The sequence below is a fragment of the Carassius carassius genome, chromosome 37 (assembly GCF_963082965.1).
Source record: "Carassius carassius chromosome 37, fCarCar2.1, whole genome shotgun sequence".
NCBI lineage: Eukaryota > Metazoa > Chordata > Actinopteri > Cypriniformes > Cyprinidae > Carassius > Carassius carassius.
Genome location: NC_081791.1, coordinates 28,365,852 through 28,385,851, shown reverse-complemented (window position 1 = coordinate 28,385,851; position 20,000 = coordinate 28,365,852). Strand labels below are relative to the sequence as shown.

Here is a 20,000-nt window from a genome sequence, read left to right as displayed (position 1 = left end):
TGAATAAATCACCCGTTTAAATGATTCGGTTCAATCGCAATGACTCACTTATTAACAGTGACTCACTGCCACCTACTGCTGGTTTTAATTTCATATTTACGGTACCTTCTTATTTTTTAAATAATTTCGAACATCAGTTTTCAATGTTTTATTTTTAAAATATCAGAACATTATTTATTAATTTATAACTGCAGGCTAAAGTTACCATGTCCCACAGAGCTGCATTAAACAGTGTGTAAAAACATCTCAATGGCACTTCAGATGCAGCTTCTGTTTTCTTTGCATTGCAAAGATCATTTTTGTTGATACTGATTGCATTTGCTTGGTAACAGCCCAAATGCAAGTATTTGACCTAAAAGATGGTGCACACTTCTAGAAAAAATGGCGTAAAGGTAAAAATAAAAAATTCAGGAGTCATCTGTCAGCACAATTAGAAATAAGATATCAGCACAATTAAAGTGACATTATTGTGTATTTATCGTTATCGATAAAATCCCAGAAATACCAGGGATACCTTTTTTTTTTTTGTCAATATTGGAAACCCTTAATTATTTTCTCTTTATTTTGGTGTGCCACCCCAAGATTTACTGTGGCCTCATCTGGCCACCCCTGTAAATATTTTCTGGGGGCGCCACTGTATAGAACTGACATTGAATGCTCCGAGCGAGCTGTGCTGTGGTAAACATGGAACTTTTCCTTGACATGAAACGATAAATAATCAAACCTCGGATCCATTGCTTGACAGAACTCCCCGAAGCCCCATCCGCGATACTGATCGCTCTCATGTCCTTACAAATGAACGAAATTATTTTATCCGTTATGGCCTCTTGTCATGTTGCAGACAAAGAGCTTGTGGCGGGCGATGCAAAGTAACGTTAAGTGTCAAGACGTGACTGTTTAGCTGGAGTTCCACACATTATGCCATGCTCATTTGGGTGCACATTTTTGAGATGTGACCTCATGTTGCTAGTGGTCGAATGGTATGCTAACTGCTAACTGTATCTTAAATAGCTTGCATACAACTTTATCTCGCGGGTCAACAATTTTACCTCATTTTCTCTGCTGCGGTCGAGTTGGGCTCTGCACTTGCTGTCATCTTCCATGAAGACGCGTCAACTTTCAGCAGTGATGCTGTGCCAGACAGTGTGACTCCTGTGAGGCTGTGACCTGTCCCTGAACCCTCCCACTCGCAAAGCAGACAACCACGCCTCTAATACCGCCGGCCTTTTTCCCACATTTTTTTTTTTATTCGAATATTAATTTTCACCTTCGAAATTCGTTTTTTTTTTAACTATTCGAATACATATTCGAATTTAGAATATTCGTTGACAGCCCTACTGTCTGTCTGTCTGTCTGTCTGTCTATCTGTCTATTTATCTGTCTGTCTGTTCGTCTATCTGTCTGTCTCTCTGTCTGTCTGTCTATCTATGTCTGTCTAGCTGTCTGTCTATCAATCTGTCTGTCTATCTTTCTATCTATCTGTCTGTCTGTCTGTCTGTCCATCTATCTATTTATCTGTCTGTCTGTCTCTATCTGTCTGTCTGTCTATTTATGTCTGTCTATTTATCTGTCTGTCTGTCCATCTATCTATTTATCTGTCTGTCTGTCTGTCTGTCTATCTATCTATCTATCTATCTGTCTGTTTGTCTCTCTGTTTTCTGCTAATGTGTTCTACATGAATGAAGCTTCCTGAACACATGAAGGTATTTCTCAGTTTATTGGGCTTCTGACAGAGTTACTGTAAATACTGTATTCAGATCAGTCACATGTAGTTTATACAGAAACATAATTCAGCAGTTCATGATGAAGTGCATGTGTTTCATGTGTGTGTTAGACTGTGTGTCTTTGTGTGTGTCTCTGTGTTTATCTGTGTGTCTGTGTGTGTGTGTGTCTCTGTGTGTGTGTTTGACTGTGTGTGTGTCTCCGTGTTTGTTTGTGTCTCTGTGTGTGTCTCTGTTTATCTGTGTGTGTGTGTGTGTTTCAGGGGCATTTTCTCTCCACGCTCTGTTTTCCTCCCTCGTCATACTCCTGCTTTGAAATCCACATCTGCTGGAAGGTTCCCTGAGGACCAACACATTAGTTCAGTTCTATATTAATAGACGATATGTAAGTATGTGATATGAAGGAGTCTTCAGCTGCAGTGTGTTGTGATCGTCACCAGTGATGCCAGGATAGATCCTCCGATCCAGGAGCTGAATCTCCTCTCGATGGAGCTGTTGCAGGCGATCAGCTTCAGTCTCATGCTCTGAACACAGACAGAGATCATCAGCGAAGATGAGATCAGACGGAGATCAGACTGAGACCAGGACTCACCGGCGGAGCTTTCTGAGACAGTTCTCTGTTGAGTCTCTCTGTGAAGCCCTGCAGGAGTGTGTTTCCTCCGGTCACGATCACGCTGCCGTACAGACCCTCAACACACACACACACACACACACACACACACATAAAGACAGCAGAACATCACGGAATAACATGCACGAGGCGCGGTGTTCTCTCTCTCTCTCTCACCGGCCGGATGTCGATGTCACACATGCCGATGCTGGTAGTGACCACATGTCCGACCCCCAGCATGGTGTTACCGGACAGACCCTGAGAACATGCACACGCAGATCAACATCACAAACTCTCCTTCTGCAGGAGACATCACCTCCATAAGCACTTCTGAAGCACACGTGATCAGGACTTCACCTTCACATTGGACGGATCAAACAGACCCTCAGGGATCCGTAACCTCTCCGCTCCGTAATCTGTGCTGTAGCCACTGGGCATCTCATAGTGCACCGTCGGCATCTGTGCAGCAACCCTGAACCAACACCAGATCAGATCCGTGTGTGTGTGTGTATTTACAAGTGAATGTGCACACGTTTTTATGTGTTTAAATGTGTGTGTGTTTGCATGTGTATGTTGCACTCACTGTTCATCATACGGAGAGTCAGACACCTGTAGAACAGATGCCTGGAAATCCTGAATCACCTCCTGAAAGAGTGACATACAGCGATCACATGACACTCACGTCACATACGTGTCATCCTTGTGTTCTTGCAGACTCTTACGTTGCACATGTACGTGTGCCAGGATTTGGTGACGGGAGGGAGTTTGTCTTTCTTGGTCCACAGCGGCGGAGCTCCTTCTCTCACGGGCTCCTGACAGACACACACACACAGACTGAGAGACTGAACACTACACACACACACACACACACATAGTGTAAGAGACTGAATGAAGCACACACACACAGCGGGAGGAACACACTACCTTAGACGCGATCATGTACGGAGGAACCGTGTCGATGTTCATCTCCTGAAACAGCTCTCGGCACTGCATGGTAATGAAATCACCGGCCAGAGGAGACTTCACGATCCCTGAACACAAGAACACACACCACACATCATCAGCTGATGGAGGTCATTAGTTTGACTGCTGCAAACAAATGATAAACCAATACAATAATTGCTCTGTAAATTGCAATGAACAAGCCTAACTCTAATCAATAAGCTCCTGAAAAAGAAGATCAGATAAGAGCTGCAGGTGCACTAGTTTAAAGTGTTTATTTCATCAGCAAAATGTACTTGTGTAGACTTTGCTACACAGAAAACATACTACATATTAGACATCTATTTCGTATTTAATGGTGTTTGGTGATTTGTAACAAGCATTTTTGGTTCGTTAATGATGACATTGCACATGTTTGAACCACAGACTGTTGAACTTAGTTTTCGTTGCATTTCACACTTTTGACCACCAGGTGTCGCCAGAGTAACGCGGTTCGAAACAGTGAATCATTTTGTGACGCAACTGATTCGAAGAACCGAACAGCTCCATTTCTCTCGTTCTTCTCATCTCGTTTAAAATCATAACAAGCGATGTCTGACTTGGACTTCTGACTTCACGCACTCGTTCCAAAGTCCCCATCTGAATCAAATGATTCACGCACTCGCGCCGAAGTCCCCATCTGAATCGAATGATTCACGCACTCGCGCCGAAGTCCCCATCTGAATCGAATGATTCACGCACTCGCGCCGAAGTCCCCATCTGAATCAAATGATTCACGCACTCGCGCCGAAGTCCCCATCTGAATCAAATGATTCACGCACTCGCTCGAAGTCCCCATCTGAATCGAATGATTCACGCACTCGCTCGAAGTCCCGATCTGAATCGAATGATTCACGCACTCGCTCGAAGTCCCCATCTGAATCAAAAGATTCACGCACTCGCGCCGAAGTCCCCATCTGAATCAAAAGATTCACGCACTCGCGCCGAAGTCCCCATCTGAATCAAATGATTCACGCACTCGCTCGAAGTCCCCATCGAATGATTCACGCACTCGCTCGAAGTCCCGATCTGAATCGAATGATTCACGCACTCGCTCGAAGTCCCCATCTGAATCAAAAGATTCACGCACTCGCGCCGAAGTCCCCATCTGAATCAAAAGATTCACGCACTCGCGCCGAAGTCCCCATCTGAATCAAATGATTCACGCACTCGCGCCGAAGTCCCCATCTGAATCAAATGATTCACGCACTCGCTCGAAGTCCCCATCTGAATCGAATGATTCACGCACTCGTTCGAAGTCCCGGTCTGAATCGAATGATTCACGCACTCGCTCGAAGTCCCCATCTGAATCAAAAGATTCACGCACTCGCGCCGAAGTCCCGGTCTGAATCGAATGATTCACGCACTCGCTCGAAGTCCCGATCTGAATCAAATGATTCACGCACTCGCTCGAAGTCCCCATCTGAATCAAATGATTCACGCAGTCGCGCCGAAGTCCCCATCTGAATCAAATGATTCACGCACTCGCTCCGAAGTCCCCATCTGAATCAAATGATTCACGCACTCGCTCGAAGTCCCCATCTGAATCGAATGATTCACGCACTCGCTCGAAGTCCCCATCTGAATCGAATGATTCACGCACTCGCTCGAAGTCCCCATCTGAATCGAATGATTCACGCACTCGCTCGAAGTCCCGATCTGAATCGAATGATTCACGCACTCGCTCGAAGTCCCCATCTGAATCAAAAGATTCACGCACTCGCGCCGAAGTCCCGGTCTGAATCGAATGATTCACGCACTCGCTCGAAGTCCCGATCTGAATCGAATGATTCACGCACTCGCTCGAAGTCCCGATCTGAATCGAATAATTCACGCACTCGCTCGAAGTCCCCATCTGAATCAAATGATTCACGCACTCGCGCCCAAGTCCCGGTCTGAATCGAATGGTTCACGCACTCGCTCGAAGTCCCCATCTGAATCGAATGATTCACGCACTCACTCGAAGTCCCGATCTGAATCGAATGATTCACGCACTCGCGCCGAAGTCCCCATCTGAATTGAATGATTCACGCACTCGCTCGAAGTCCCGATCTGAATCGAATGATTCACGCACTCGCTCGAAGTCCCGATCTGAATTGAATGATTCACGCCCTCGCTCCGAAGTCCCGATCTGAATCGAATGATTCACGCACTCGCTCGAAGTCCCGATCTGAATCGAATGATTCACGCACTCGCTCGAAGTCCCCATCTGAATCGAATGATTCACGCACTCGCTTGAAGTCCCCATCTGAATCGAATGATTCACGCACTCGCTCGACGTCCCCATCTGAATCGAATGATTCACGCATTCGCTCGACGTCCCCATCTGAATCGAATGATTCACGCACTCGCTCGAAGTCCCGATCTGAATCGAATGATTCACGCACTCGCTCGAAGTCCCCATCTGAATCGAATGATTCACGCACTCGCTCGAAGTCCCGATCTGAATTGAATGATTCACGAGCTCGCTCGAAGTCCCCATCTGAATCGAATGATTCACGCACTCGCTCGAAGTCCCGATCTGAATCGAATGATTCACGCACTCGCTCGAAGTCCCGATCTGAATCGAATGATTCACGCACACGCTCGAAGTCCCCATCTGAATCGAATGATTCACGCACTCGCTCGAAGTCCCCATCTGAATTGAATGATTCACGCACTCGCTCGAAGTCCCCATCTGAATCGAATGATTCACGCACTCGCTCGAAGTCCCGATCTGAATCGAATGATTCACACACTTGCTCGAAGTCCCGATCTGAATCGAATGATTCACACACTTGCTCGAAGTCCCGATCTGAATCGAATGATTCACACACTCGCTCGAAGTCCCGATCTGAATCGAATGATTCACGCACTCGCGCCGAAGTCCCCGTCTGAATCGAATGATTCACGCACTCGCGCCGAAGTCCCGATCGCAATCGAATGAATCACGCACTCGCTCGAAGTCCCGGTCTGAATCGAATGATTCACGCACTCGCGCCGAGATCACAGCTCTTCACCTGTGGTTAGAGGCATAGTTCGTCGTTGGTTTGCTGTGTCGACGTCATTGAATGCGCTGCACCTTGGCTGTGTTCTATTCAGAGTTATCGACCCTTGCCTATGCCCTTTAGAAGATTTCACCATCCACTTTGAGTGATTTAAAAGACTTAAAGTTGTCATTTATTACCTAATTCGCCTTCTTTATTATTATTACAAATTCAGTTTGAAACTATATAGCAGCGTGGCCCTCGCAATTATTCTCCCTTAGAAGTGCCCTCTGAAAGCATTAATCTTGCCAATTGGAACGCAGCCATCCTTTCGTTTGTGCGGAAAAAAACGATGCGTTTGTCAAGTGAATTATCTTTGTAAAAACATCCCAAAATACATATGTAGGTGGCGGTATGTGCTCATGGCTCCAGTCAGCCATTAGATCGAAGAAGAAGAAGAAGAAGAAGAACGACGGCTCAAACCAACATAGTTTGAATGATGGATCTGCGACACAGGTTACCATGGTTTCGGGAAACAGTCGTGACTAGGTCGTTCGTATTCATAATGATGCATCATACTATGGTGATTAATCTGCGAGCTACGTCGTTGTACGGGAAACGCACCCCTGAACCGATGATTCATGCACTCCCGATCAGAATCAAATGATTCACGCACTCCCGATCTGAATCGAATGATTCACACACTCCCGATCTGAATCGAATGATTCACGAACTCGCTCCAAAGTCCCGATCTGAATCGAATGATTCAAATTCATGATCAAATGATTGCTGTAGGTTATTAAGTGTTTGTAAGTGCTTGCCCCTGCAATGTAAATTCACATTAGAGGCTTAGGAGCTATTGATCAAATAATTACTGTTTAACATTATTTTACAGCATCTAAACAGAACAGAAGTGAATTCTGCTTGCATCACTGAATCATTATGTTCTTGTCTGTAACTGTAATACAGTCTGGTCCTGTCTAATACTATCTGTATTGTATAAAGCGATATTGAAATAAAGGTGACATTTCTTGGCTTGTTAATTTGTGACACTCTGTACATAACCCTAAAATACTAAAAACAGTAAAAAAAGCATATGTTTTAATAAATAAATCAGCAAAGTTTTGATCATGTTGATCAACTAGATGATCTACTAACTAATGCATGATCTACTGTTTACCTTGCTGCAGGACGTACCCATCATGCACTGGGATGGCAGTGGTGTGTGTGGCCCCGCTGTCCAGCACGAGGCCCGTGGCGCGACCGTTAGCAAAGCTGCAGTCAATCAGGTTAAGGTGACGTACAAACATCATGACATCATTAACACACGAGGGCACTCAGCCTCTCTGGATTCTGATTGGCTGATGTTCCCGAGTTGTGCTTTCTGATTGGATACGCGGTGAGCACAGCAGTCTTGCACAGGAAGAAGGCAGGGATGTTGTAATGCTCGAATATGAGTTCTGTTAGTTTTTCTCTCTTCGCCCGCGAGTTCCACTGTCATGAGAGAAAGATTGGAACATTACTTCAGATGAAAAATACAGCAGATGTCCTCTGAGTCTGGATCATCTGGAGACAGAAGTGTCCTCCTGTCGTCGCTCACATATTAAGAGCGGTTTAAACACTGGTGTAAGAGTGATGATGTACTCACAGGAGCCTCAGACATCAGAACTGGGTGTAAACTGGGCTCAGATTTGATGTGTTTGCTGTAGATGTGGTCGATTATGGCTTGAAATGCGTTCCAGTCCTCAACTAAAAGACATCAAGTGAGAACACAATAGAAACAGACATTCTACAGAATATATTTTTGTGTTTAATATTAAATCCTGTGTGTGTGTGTGTGTGTGTGTGTGCGTGTGTGAGTGTGATTGTGTCTGATTGTGTGTGTGTGTGTGTGAGTGTGTGTGTGTGTGTGTGTGTGTGTGTATATGCGTGTGTGAGTGTGATTGTGTCTGATTGTGTGTGTGTGTGAGTGTGTATATATGTGTGTGTTTTGAGTGTGTGTAAGTGTGAGTGTGTATATATGTGTGTTTTGAGTGTGTGTGTGTGTGTGAGTGTGAGTGTGTATATATGTGTGTTTTGTGTGTGTGTGTGTGTGTGTGTGTGTGTGTGTGTGTGTGATTGTGTCTGTTTGTGTGTGAGTGTGTGTGTCGTACTCATGCCGTTCTTCAGTGGAGAGATGAGTTCTACACCCGCCCGTGGCACATGCAGGGCTGTGGTGTCTATGTAATAACTCCTCCCACTGTTGATCTCTTGCTCCGCCCCCATGTCGGCTGGCCCCTCCTCCTCAGCATTCACTCCTATAGTGGTGGGGAAATCTGCCTGAACAGCAAACAGGAACGTAACTGATGATAATCATGTGATGTTCAGTCAGACTCTAGGAGCTCCAGACCTTCAGGATGATTCTCCGAGCTCTGGGTTCATGGGTCGTTCAGGTCAAGTCAATTTATTTATAAAATACAGATTGTTTTAAATCGCTTTAAAGTGAGGAACAGGAAAAGAACAGTGTTCATGTTGCAAAATTCATCAATTATGAAAACTGATTCAGTTTCAGCTATAAAGCAGCTCCACAGGAGACATTCATTATTCAGATCAAGTTTTATTCTCATCTGATACTGTTTAATTTGAAAGATAGATAGATAGATAGATCTGAGAAAGTTTGCAATTTTATGCACAAAATGAGCTCATTTCAATTTTGATTTCTGCTACAGGTCTCAAAATAGTTGGGACGGGGCATGTTTACCATGGTGTAGCATCTCCTTTTCTTTTCAAAACAGTTTGAAGACGTCTGGGCATTGAGGCTATGAGTTGCTGGAGTTTTGCTGTTGGAATTTGGTCCCATTCTTGCCTTATATAGATTTCCATCTGCTGAAGAGTTCGTGGTCGTCTTTGACGTATTTTTCGTTTAATGATGCGCCAAATGTTCTCTATAGGTGAAAGATCTGGACTGCAGGCAGGCCAGGTTAGCACCCGGACTCTTCTACGACGAAGCCATGCTGTTGTTATAGCTGCAGTATGTGGTTTTGCATTGTCCTGCTGAAATAAACAAGGCCTTCCCTGAAATAGACGTTGTTTGGAGGGAAGCATATGTTGCTCTAAAACCTTTATATACCTTTCAGCATTCACAGAGCCTTCCAAAACATGCAAGCTGCCCATACCGTATGCACTTATGCACCCCCATACCATCAGAGATGCTGGCTTTTGAACTGAACGCTGATAACATGCTGGAAGGTCTCCCTCCTCTTTAGCCCGGAGGACACGGCGTCCGTGATTTCCAACAAGAATGTCAAATTTGGACTCGTCTGACCATAAAACACTATTCCACTTTGAAATAGTCCATTTTAAATGAGCCTTGGCCCACAGGACACGACGGTGCTTCTGGACCATGTTCACATATGGCTTCCTTTTTGCATGATAGAGCTTTAGTTGGCATCTGCTGATGGCACGGCGGATTGTGTTTACCGACAGTGGTTTCTGAAAGTATTCCTGGGCCCATTTAGTAATGTCATTGACACAATCATGCCGATGAGTGATGCAGTGTCGTCTGAGAGCCCGAAGACCACGGGCATCCAATAAAGGTCTCCGGCCTTGTCCCTTACGCACAGAGATTTCTCCAGTTTCTCTGAATCTTTTGATGATGTTATGCACTGTAGATGATGAGATTTGCAAAGCCTTTGCAATTTGACGTTGAGGAACATTGTTTTTAGAGTTTTCCACAATTTTTTTACGCAGTCTTTCACAGATTGGAGAGCCTCTGCCCATCTTTACTTCTGAGAGACTCTGCTTCTCTAAGACAAAGCTTTTATAGCTAATCATGTTACAGACCTGATATCAATTAACTTAATTAATCACTAGATGTTCTCCCAGCTGAATCTTTTCAAAACTGCTTGCTTTTTTAGCCATTTGTTGCCCCCGTGCCAACTTTTTTGAGACCTGTAGCAGGCATTAAATTTTAAATGAGCTAATTAAGTGGATAAAAGTGTAAAATTTCTCAGTTTAAACATATGCTACGTTATCTATGTTCTATTGTGAATAAAATATTGGCTCATGTGATTTGAAATTCCTTTAGTTTTCATTTTATTAAAATTTAAAAAACGTCCCAACTTTTCCGGAATTCGGGTTGTAGATAGATAGATAGATAGATAGATAGATAGATAGATAGATAGATAGATAGATAGATAGATAGATAGATAGATAGATAGATAGGGTGGTCACCTTCGGACAGTCCTCTCCTGCGTATCCTGCTCTCGTGGAGAAGGAGCCGATGTCAAACACCAGAGCACCCACTTCATCTGAGACACACATAGATGTGTGATCAATTATTATAACTGTCTGATCATATTAATATCATCTCTGTTTGATCAGTAAACCTCTTCCATACACATTATTGTAAAGCAGATTGACATGAACCCATAAAGTGAAGGTTTGTGATCTGTGAGTGTCTTCATGATGGACTCTGACTGGACCGTGTCCATGTGGAGAGGAGAGAGAGATGTCAGGGGTAGTTTATGAATGATAACTTTATTATAACAGAAGTTCATCATCAGCTGTGTGCTCAGGTTAATTGTGAAAAACCTCATTACGGTTAGCTGATGTGTCACGTGATCAAAATTGGTCCCTAAGCAGACATTCATACAATAATACGCCATATGATAAAACACGTTAAATCTTTATCCTCTAGTGTTCACTCTGTTGATGACCCCCAGCAGACAGGACGAGTATACCATGGTAAAAGCATGTATTCTGCACCACTCGCGTAGCTACCACCTGTCAGTCAGGCCCATCCAGTCATTGGCCTCACAATGTAGCCTAACAATATTCAACAATAATGTATTTTTGACACGAACATTAGTAAGTTGCTCTGTTTCATTTTTCATACTTAGCTAAACTTCAGTGTCCCTCTGTGAAATGTGCTCGTCGTTGTGAAGGGGGGGGGGGGTGGGCTGTTCGCAATCTGACGCGGGCATTTCATAATCACCATGACAACCAAACAAGAATCAAGAAACATTAAGATTTATTTTTATAGGTCAAGTATTGTGATAATCGCAACAGAAGGAGTAAATTATGTTGCAACTATCACAATACTTGACCTATAAAAATAAATCTTAATGTTTCTTGATTCTTGTTTGGTTGTCATGGTGATTATGAAATGCCCGCGTCAGATTGCGAACACCCCACCCCCCCTTCACAACGACGAGCACATTTCACAGAGGGACACTGAAGTTTAGCGAAGTATGAAAAATGAAACAGAGCAACTTATTAAAGTTCGTGTCAAAAAGACCACGGCCGCCGCAGGAGGAAGATGATGCAGATGTTCAGGAGCCTCAGCCATCAGTCAGTAGTAAGGAGCTGAACAGCTCTGCTTGTGATTACATTAATTCAGCCATTTCTCCATCACCAGCAGTGCTCCATTCTCTAACATCTACCTCACCTACATGCCAGTGTACAGGTACATACAGCCATGTAATAGGCCTATATACAAATGTGCAATAATGAACACGAATGAATCATGATTTACTATCACAGCGTTATGTGCGTTCATTGTTTCAGACTCGGCTAAGCCTAGGGCCAGCACTGAGGATGTAACAGCCCCATCCGACTTATCCACCATTGATGACCCTGTTACCCAGCCCAAACTCAGTTCATTTCCGGTCACCACTATAGCAGGCAAAGGAAGAAGTTTTAATGCCCGTTGGTATGAAAAGTTCCCATGGCTAGAGTACAGTATTTCGAGAGACGCTGTGTTTTGTAAGCCATGTCGCCATTTCCCTGAAGCAGCCACTGAGAGCCGATTTATAAAAACTGGCTTTAGAGACTGAAAGCATCTCTCCCAGTGTTGTGTTAAACACGAGACTAGCAGGGCACATACTGCAGCGCTGGGCAGGACTGAAGGATACAGACAAAGCCATAAACCAGGACGGGGAAATATAATTAACCAGCTGCACAAAGACGCTGTCAACAGTTCGTTTGTGGAAAGAAACAGAGAACACTTTAAAGTTGTGATAGACCTCGTTTTATTTTGTGCAAAACAAGACATTCCCTTGCGTGGGCATCGTGAAACTGAAGAGGCACTGAACAAAGGCAACTTCTTAGAATTATTTCAACTGATCTTCACCTATCACCCAGAAATAAAAAGGCGACTGGACGAATTGCCTAGAAACGCGAAACTCACTAGCCCTGATATTCAAAACGAAATCCTGGAAATCGCCGCATCATTAATTATCCGCAAAATAAAGGCGGATTTGCACGAGGAGACAGACACACATTATGCAATTTTAGCAGACGAATGTAAAGACTTATCCAAAAAAGAGCTTGTGGCAGTATGTATCCGATACATATATAAAGGCCTGCTGAAGGAAAGGGCTGTGGGGTTTGTTGAGACAGGGAACATGAACGCAAGTGCTATATCAGCAAAAATCCTGGAAGTATTGGAGCCATTGCAGCTGGATCCAGCTTTGTGCGTTGGATTGGGTTCGATGGGGCATCAGTTATGTCCGGCAATAAAGGAGGAGTACATGTGATTTTAAAGAAAACATTTCCTCACGCAGTATATGTGCATTGTAATTCCCACCGCCTTAACCTCGTCCTGTGCACAGCACCAAAGGTGTCCCCTAGCATATCAACATTTTTTGACGTCGTCATTAACAACCTGTATAGTTTCATGACGGGGTCACATAGGCATGCTAGATTTATGGAAATCCAGCAACAGCTGCGGCCAGGGAAAACGAATTTGGAGCTAGAGAGGTCCTGTGAAGTCAGATGGAGCTCGTGGTCAAGTGCAGTGAGTAAAGTGCTGACACTTTTGGGTCCTATATTGGAGACTCTTGCTGAATTTTCTGAAAGCTCAGGCAAGACAAAACTTGAGGCAGACTCACTACTGCAACAAATGCAAAATAAAAAATTTCTGTTTCTACTTGTAACGTTCAACAAGCTGTTTGAAACGAGTGACTATGCCACTAAGGGCTTGCAGTCTGCCACTATATCAGTAACAGATTGCATTGATCTAATCGAAGGGCTTAAGGAGAGCTACAGTACATTCAGGAATGAAGAAAATGACTTTGAGAAAGTTATGGCACTGACGGATGATTTGATGAAAATGCATGACATTCTGAATTTTGACGTCACTGGGGCGCGAAAGAGGAAGTTGCCAGCTAAGTTGGGCGATATGTTGATCCAGTCTACCGTGGGCAAAGCATCACCTGTCAAGGACAACTCTGACCTGAAACAATTGTGGAATGATATACAAGACAGGCAGATCATGGAACTGAACTCCCGTTTTAAGGCTGACACGTACGGTTTAATGAGAGCAGCCGCTGCGTGCTTGCCTCAGTCGAACACCTTCGGCAAAAAGACTCTGTTACAGCCTGCCGGTGCGCACTTTAACATCGCTGTTGATGATTCTGAACATGAGGTGTTTGTTCAGCAACTAGAAAAAAAAGTATCAAATGGCAGGGCATTTCCATCACTTGTGGAGGTGCTCGATGCATGCCCATGCGATATCTTTCCAAGAATGAACCGTCTCCTGCGAGTCCTCATCACACTACCAATAACACGCTGTACTGTCGAACGTTTCTTTTCCACTGTAAATCGGATAAAAACTAGTATCAGAGCAACAATGTTGACACATAGACTGAACTCTTTGTCCCTTCTCTCATTTGAGAGAGAATTGACTGAATCCTTGGACTATAACGAAGTCATTGCAGTGTTCAACTCAAAGCCCCGTCGTCTCCTGTTATAAGCGCATCAAAAGTAAGCCAATCTACGTTTACTATGTACACTAGTTGCCTAGTTAATGTTGTTAAATAACGTGGTTTATGTGGCCGCTGAGCCAGACCAAGCATTGTTTTTATACACTGTCCACTACTGTCCTGCTGATTTAATGATGGTGTTTTTTGCATCTGTCAGATGCGCGTGTGTGTGTGGTGTGGCCGCGCGCAGTGGAAATGCTTATCGTTATGTTCTTAACACTGCTTATGATGACATGATACATCTCATTAAACTGTGGTGTATTCAAGAAGCAGGTGTACTGTAGTTGTGTTGGCCTATTTTGATAACAGATGCATTTTAGGCTGTGCCCACCTGATTTTCTCTGGGCCCACCTACTTTGTGATTCCTGGCTACGCTACTGTTCTGCACGTGTATATATTAACCCGTGGTATTCCTCGACCAGCATGTACATACTATGTTGATGAATGCGGTGATACCGGGATGCTGGCGGATGCGGTTGTCATGGTGATCTTACCTCCGCCGTACACGCCGCCGCTCATCGCGCGTGGATCGATCGGTTTCCGCCGCTCTAACCTGGTGTGTTCGCGAGGTCGCTTGTGTTCGGTTCGCTGAGGGGTGAAATAACGGAACCGAATATTCCCGCACGCGCACGCGCGTCCCGCTGCTGCTGTCACCGGTCACGCGCTGCTGACGGTAACGGGCGAGTGTGTCTGGAGCTAGACCCTCGTGCGGTCACGTGCTGCTGTGAAACATTTCTGTTAATGACATTATCTAGGCTATAAATAATCAATAGTACTGAACGTTATTTTATGTTTTATTTGCATTCATCACGGAGTTCAGACCCGTTCACACCGAGACTGAAACGAACTCGAATGCGTTTACACACACCAATGAATCTCTACTCTTTCTGATCACATCCACATAGATCCACATCCATTCACTATTGTTCAGTGGCAGTAACTACACTGGAAACTGAGATTAGGTTACTGGGGTCAAATTATGTGATTGTGTGTGTGTGTGTGTGTGTGTGTGAGAGAGTGATGGTTTAGGGAAATCTGGATGCAGGTGTTTCCTGACACACACACACACCTACACACACAAAAACACTCACACTCTCTCTCTCTCACACACACACACACACACACACACACACCGGTGTGTCGCAGCATGTGACTCTCATGCGGCTCTACAGTAAAATCATTATCATAAACACACTCTGAAACATGTTCAGACTACTGTCTGTTTGTATAAATACTGTCACCACAAACACTCTAACACTGTGGAAACACGCTATTAAGATTTTTAATTAATTAATTAAATACACCAACAAACATTTGACTGAATTTGTTTCTCATGATATTCCTCAAATGCTTCCAGAATTTATTTATTTACTTATTAGATTACTATAAAATTAATATAAAATGTTTTTTGTTTTTTTATTGAATGTTGGAACCTCTAGCAGTGTTTTGAAATTTGTTTCCATGACTTTATTAATCTAACGTGTGGAAAATATACAGAATTTAGGAAAAAGTGAACTATAAAACAGTAATATTAATATTGGGTATTTTTTTATTATTATTTGACAAAATATTATTACAATTTAAAGTAACTTTATATCCAAGGCCTACTTATACTGAATAAAATACGATGTTTTCGACACACCGCTGTATCCGTGTATAAATGTGACCGTGTGTGTTTGAGGTTCCGCCCTGGTGTCCGGTTCGCCGTCGTGACGTCACTTGCTGGACTGGACGGGGCGGGGGGCGCGCGCACACACCGCGGCCAGCGGCGACTTTTTCCTTTTTATTTTTCATCATCTTCTCCTTAAAAACACCCTCATTGTCCCCGAAACACGCCGAGCGAGATTCCCGGCGGCTGAGGAGCTCCGTCATCGACGGGATTGCGGGTGATCGGGCGCGCGCGGCCTCCGCCGAAAACTTTCTCAGCGGCGCTCGTGACCGCGGCTAACGGACACCGGCGGCTCCGGACATCACGAGAAAAGGATCCGGCAGTCACTCGCCCGGATAACGGAGAAATAACGACAAATACGGTCAAAGGCTGCGTGTAAATATAAATAGAGTGTAAGTCGGTGAGCCGGAGCGCCCCCGCAGGAGTCCGCCGGTAAACTCCCGGTAAACACCGGAGACATCCGCTCTCCGTGAAGGTGAGTCATTTCCCCTCACATTTCCCTCAGATCTCTGGGAATAACCTTGTTTAATGTAATATAATATACAGTCATATTAAACTATAGTCCGAAAATCTAATGTTTTGAAATGGAAGAGTTGTTTATGTTCGACGGAAAGTTTATGTGTTATGATTTTGCTTTTGTGAATCTGATATAATATGGAGGAAAAAACAGCTCAGATTTATTTAGAGACTCAAAATGAGTAAAAACATGAATTTGCTGCAGATACTGATATTTCTGTGATGATATTCTGCTGTAGATCAGTGAGCTGTTTCTAACAGTAGAGCAGAGACTGATATAAACTGCTCTGAATATGACTCTATATCTCCAGTAATGTGTGTCAGTGAGATGAGATGTATAACACACTGATTGACTGATAAAACACTGAACTATCAGACGACTGAAGATGTGAGGAGACTGTGACCGCAGAGTTTGATCATCATGATCATTTACAGACAGAAATTACATCAAATATGATACATAGTTAATAAGTTAATTACGTTTTAATGGTTAAAGTATTTGCATTGCACTTTATTATTAAAGTCACTCCTGCATGTTCTTTATTAAATCATCCTATAATAACAGTTTAATTCTGAGTAACAGACACAACATGTCTGAACAGATTAGAGCAGTGTGTGTGTGTGTGTGAGAGAGAGAGAGAGAGAGAGAGAGAGAGAGAGAGAGAGTGTGTGTGTGTGTGTGTGTGTGTGTGTGTGTGTGTGTGTGTATCTTCATTGTGACAGCTGGAGCAACTAGGCTAAACAGCAAACACACAACATTCCTCTCTGCCCTTTAAACACCCTCTGAGTGTGTGTGTGTGTGTGTGAGAGAGAGTGTGAAGTGTGTTTGTGTGTGTGAGCGAGAGTATGTATGAGTGTGTGTGTGTGTGAGAGAGAGAGAGAGAGAGGGAGAGAGAGATTGTGTAGTGTGTTTGTGTGTGTGTGTGTGTGCGTGAGAGAGTGTATGTGTGTGTGTGAGAGAGAGTATGTATGAGTGTGTGTGTGTGTGTGTGTGTGCTCTTGTTTTTGTGTCATATCAGGACACAACTCTGTATAATGACACAGGTATTATAAGGAGAGGGTACTTATGAGGACATAACCTCATAACCTGTGTGTGTGTGTGTGTGTGTACTGTATGTGAGTGTGTGAATAGTTGATGTGAGGGATTCATCAGCTCAAAGTCTCTCATTCTCTCAGTCTATTGATCTGACTGAGTAATCTTTAACTCCTGCTGATCTTCTCATGTGATGCCATCATTTCTGATTGACTGTGTTTGATATTCACAAGTTCAGGGTTCCTGATGCTCTTAAATCAGATCAGAAAGTCTTAAATTCATAGTCTCAGCATTAAATACTGCATGACCTGCAAAATTGAATCTCTTTCACAGTATATATATATTTTAAATATCTTAACATCCTTAAATGTTAAGATAGGGAAGATAATGGAGGGAAGTCGTGGCCTGGTGGTTAGAGAATCGGACTCCCAATCGAAGGGTTGTGAGTTCGAGTCCCGGGCCGGCAGGAATTGTGGGTGGGGGGAGTGCATGTACAGTTCTCTCTCCACCTTCAATACCACGACTTAGGTGCCCTTGAGCAAGGCATTGAACCCCCAACTGCTCCCCGGGTGCCGCAGCATAAATGATGCCCACTGCTCCGGGTGTGTGCTCACAGTGTGTGTGTGTTCACTGCTCTGTGTGTGTGCATTTCGGATGGGTTAAATGCAGAGCACAAATTCTGAGTATGGGTCACCATACTTGGCTGAATGTCACTTCACTCACTCACTCACACTAAATCTGGAAATATTGAGATATATTGGAGAAATTTAAAATGAACTCAAACTAATGTCTCCGAATTTTCGTAACCTCTGTTTCCTGACAGCAGAAACACGACAAAGCGAGAATCGCAATCTTGAAGTCTTATAGGATAACAGTTCACTAAACTGGCCAATTGACCTATTGTTAAGCCCCGCCCCCTTAGTTTCTGTTGCGAAATTGGACAAACAAACGGCGTTGCTAATTGTCTTTCCATGCCTCATTATGGTCGTCAGATAACAACATCCAGGATTCATGTAGTGCAGGGTAAGATTAAAGGTACAGGTAGTAGGACCTGCCACTAGAGAGCGCACTACCAAAACAATAACAATCATGTGGTTTGATGACGCTAAGAAGGAGCATGGAATGATGGGATTTTTTGTTTTCTACCCAACCGCTGACGGCCATCAATCAGACGATATGAAAACGATTACCACTTGTTCAACAAATATATACACTCGTGTACATTCAAACACAATAATTAGGCATACATAGCAAACGCGAGTTCAAGATTACATACAAAGTCAATGCAAAGACGCGATCAGACGATGGATCAGACGCGTCCTCGCGTGGGTCTAGAGACGCGATGCCCCGCGTTTGGCATGTATGCCCCATAATACTAATCTTGTTGATCGTTATAATATCATACGTTTTCTGTAAAGATATGAATCAAAACAACTCACCTGTCGAGTAAAACACAAGTGAGATCGGCATCTCTTTCTAGTTGAAGTTTGTCGCGAAGCTACTTCCGCGTTTGTCCACGAAACTGTTAATAATAATAATAATAGTAGTGGAAAACATTAGAGATATTGTTAGTAATCAGCTGGACAAAATATATAACACTAGCCTAGTGGTTTTTGGATATTTTACTGCAAATATCTTACAAATTGTACCTTTACATTCATTTGAATTTAACCAGTTTAACATAAAGAGGCACTGAAATGTTTACCTTTGTTTATGTGTTTTTGACCTAAACTGTACATCACGCGAGAACAGTCAGCTATTTATGTTTGTACGTTAGCAAGGGCTCCCTAACTTTAACGTTAGCTAGTTTTTGCCAGAGATACTTTGCTGAAGCACAAGATGACATTAACGTTTTGCTTAAGCAGATGAAAATTGTAACTTGAGAGAATATGACAAACAAAAAATTTACATTTTGTCTTCATTGGGATTGGGGTTGAATGCTTGGGGACACTTTGCTCTGTCTTGTTTGCGTTTAGGAAATGGAATAAAATAAATTATCAGGATAACTGGTATCAGTGTAACAAATACCCCAGGCATTGTTTTTCTATTTTTATAGCGTACACACCATCAAACCGATGAGAGCTTTGGATCTTCCAATGTTTCTCTATGAAGCTGAAACCTAAAGATGTCTGAGCTCCAGTCCCAGCTCAACTGATACTCAACTGCCATTGGCTCATCTGCATTTGAGGGCTCTGATGTTGAGAGGGCATTCCTGTCCCTGACCCGCATACACCGTCACAATAACATCCACGGACGGTGTGGGGAATATATTCTCCTCACTTCCCTGAGAAATCTGACCACCAGCCTGTGCTTCGCGTGTGCGAATAAAATTAATCAATAGCCGCCTAGTAAAGGGTGCACGAGATAATGTCAATCACACGGGGAGGCTGAAGTATCCACATGTACAGGGTCCACAGCTCCAGGCTGGGATGCCATATCAAGCCTACCACTTGAGACAGTTGATTCGGCCAGTTCAGGGCAATGAGGATCACTGACGCCTTCTCTTCACTGATTTTGCAAGGTAGCAGAGGCAAGATCTTCACCTGGGGAAATGCATAAAGTAAGACTGTCGGCCAGCGCAACGTCAAAGTGTCCCCCATCAGTGTAACAGAAAAGAACATGTTAGTCGAAAACAGAACAACCTCCGCTTTCCCGAAGCAATCCCAAAGCTGGGATGCAGCCTCAACTCTCTGTGAGGAATTCCGTTCCTTGAGAGCATGTCCGCTCATGGGTTTAGCCATGGTCATTTAACCAACTTT

At 43.7% G+C, this 20,000-nt stretch overlaps 2 protein-coding genes across 16 annotated transcripts in view; one reads left to right on the top strand and one right to left on the bottom strand.

Moving 5' to 3' along the window:
* Positions 1-1,698: 1,698 nt before the first annotated feature.
* actl6b (actin-like 6B) lies at positions 1,699-14,925 on the bottom strand. 2 transcript variants are annotated; one of them, XM_059528536.1, is made up of 14 exons: positions 14,518-14,925; positions 10,491-10,567; positions 8,432-8,597; positions 7,927-8,027; positions 7,675-7,772; positions 7,459-7,553; positions 3,256-3,362; positions 3,054-3,143; positions 2,915-2,976; positions 2,689-2,803; positions 2,509-2,589; positions 2,314-2,409; positions 2,159-2,245; positions 1,699-2,061 (listed from the first exon to the last, which is right to left on the bottom strand). In XM_059528536.1, the coding sequence occupies exons 1-14, from the start codon at positions 14,540-14,542 to the stop codon at positions 1,981-1,983; spliced, it is 1,281 nt and encodes a 426-aa protein (XP_059384519.1). In that variant the 5' UTR covers positions 14,543-14,925; the 3' UTR covers positions 1,699-1,980. The 2 variants fall into 2 exon arrangements, with proteins under 2 accessions (XP_059384519.1, XP_059384520.1); XM_059528537.1 differs by lacking the exon at positions 14,518-14,925 and having other exon boundaries at positions 8,432-8,593.
* Positions 14,926-15,701: 776 nt separating this feature from the next.
* Positions 15,702-20,000, top strand: part of si:ch73-375g18.1 (kinesin-like protein KIF1C) — a 24,815-nt gene continuing 20,516 nt past the window's right edge. For all 14 annotated transcript variants that reach the window (XR_009425923.1, XR_009425925.1, XR_009425922.1 and 11 more), the window contains exon 1: positions 15,702-16,167. The gene's annotated coding sequence lies outside the window, so the exon portion shown is untranslated. The remainder of the gene's footprint in view (positions 16,168-20,000) is intronic.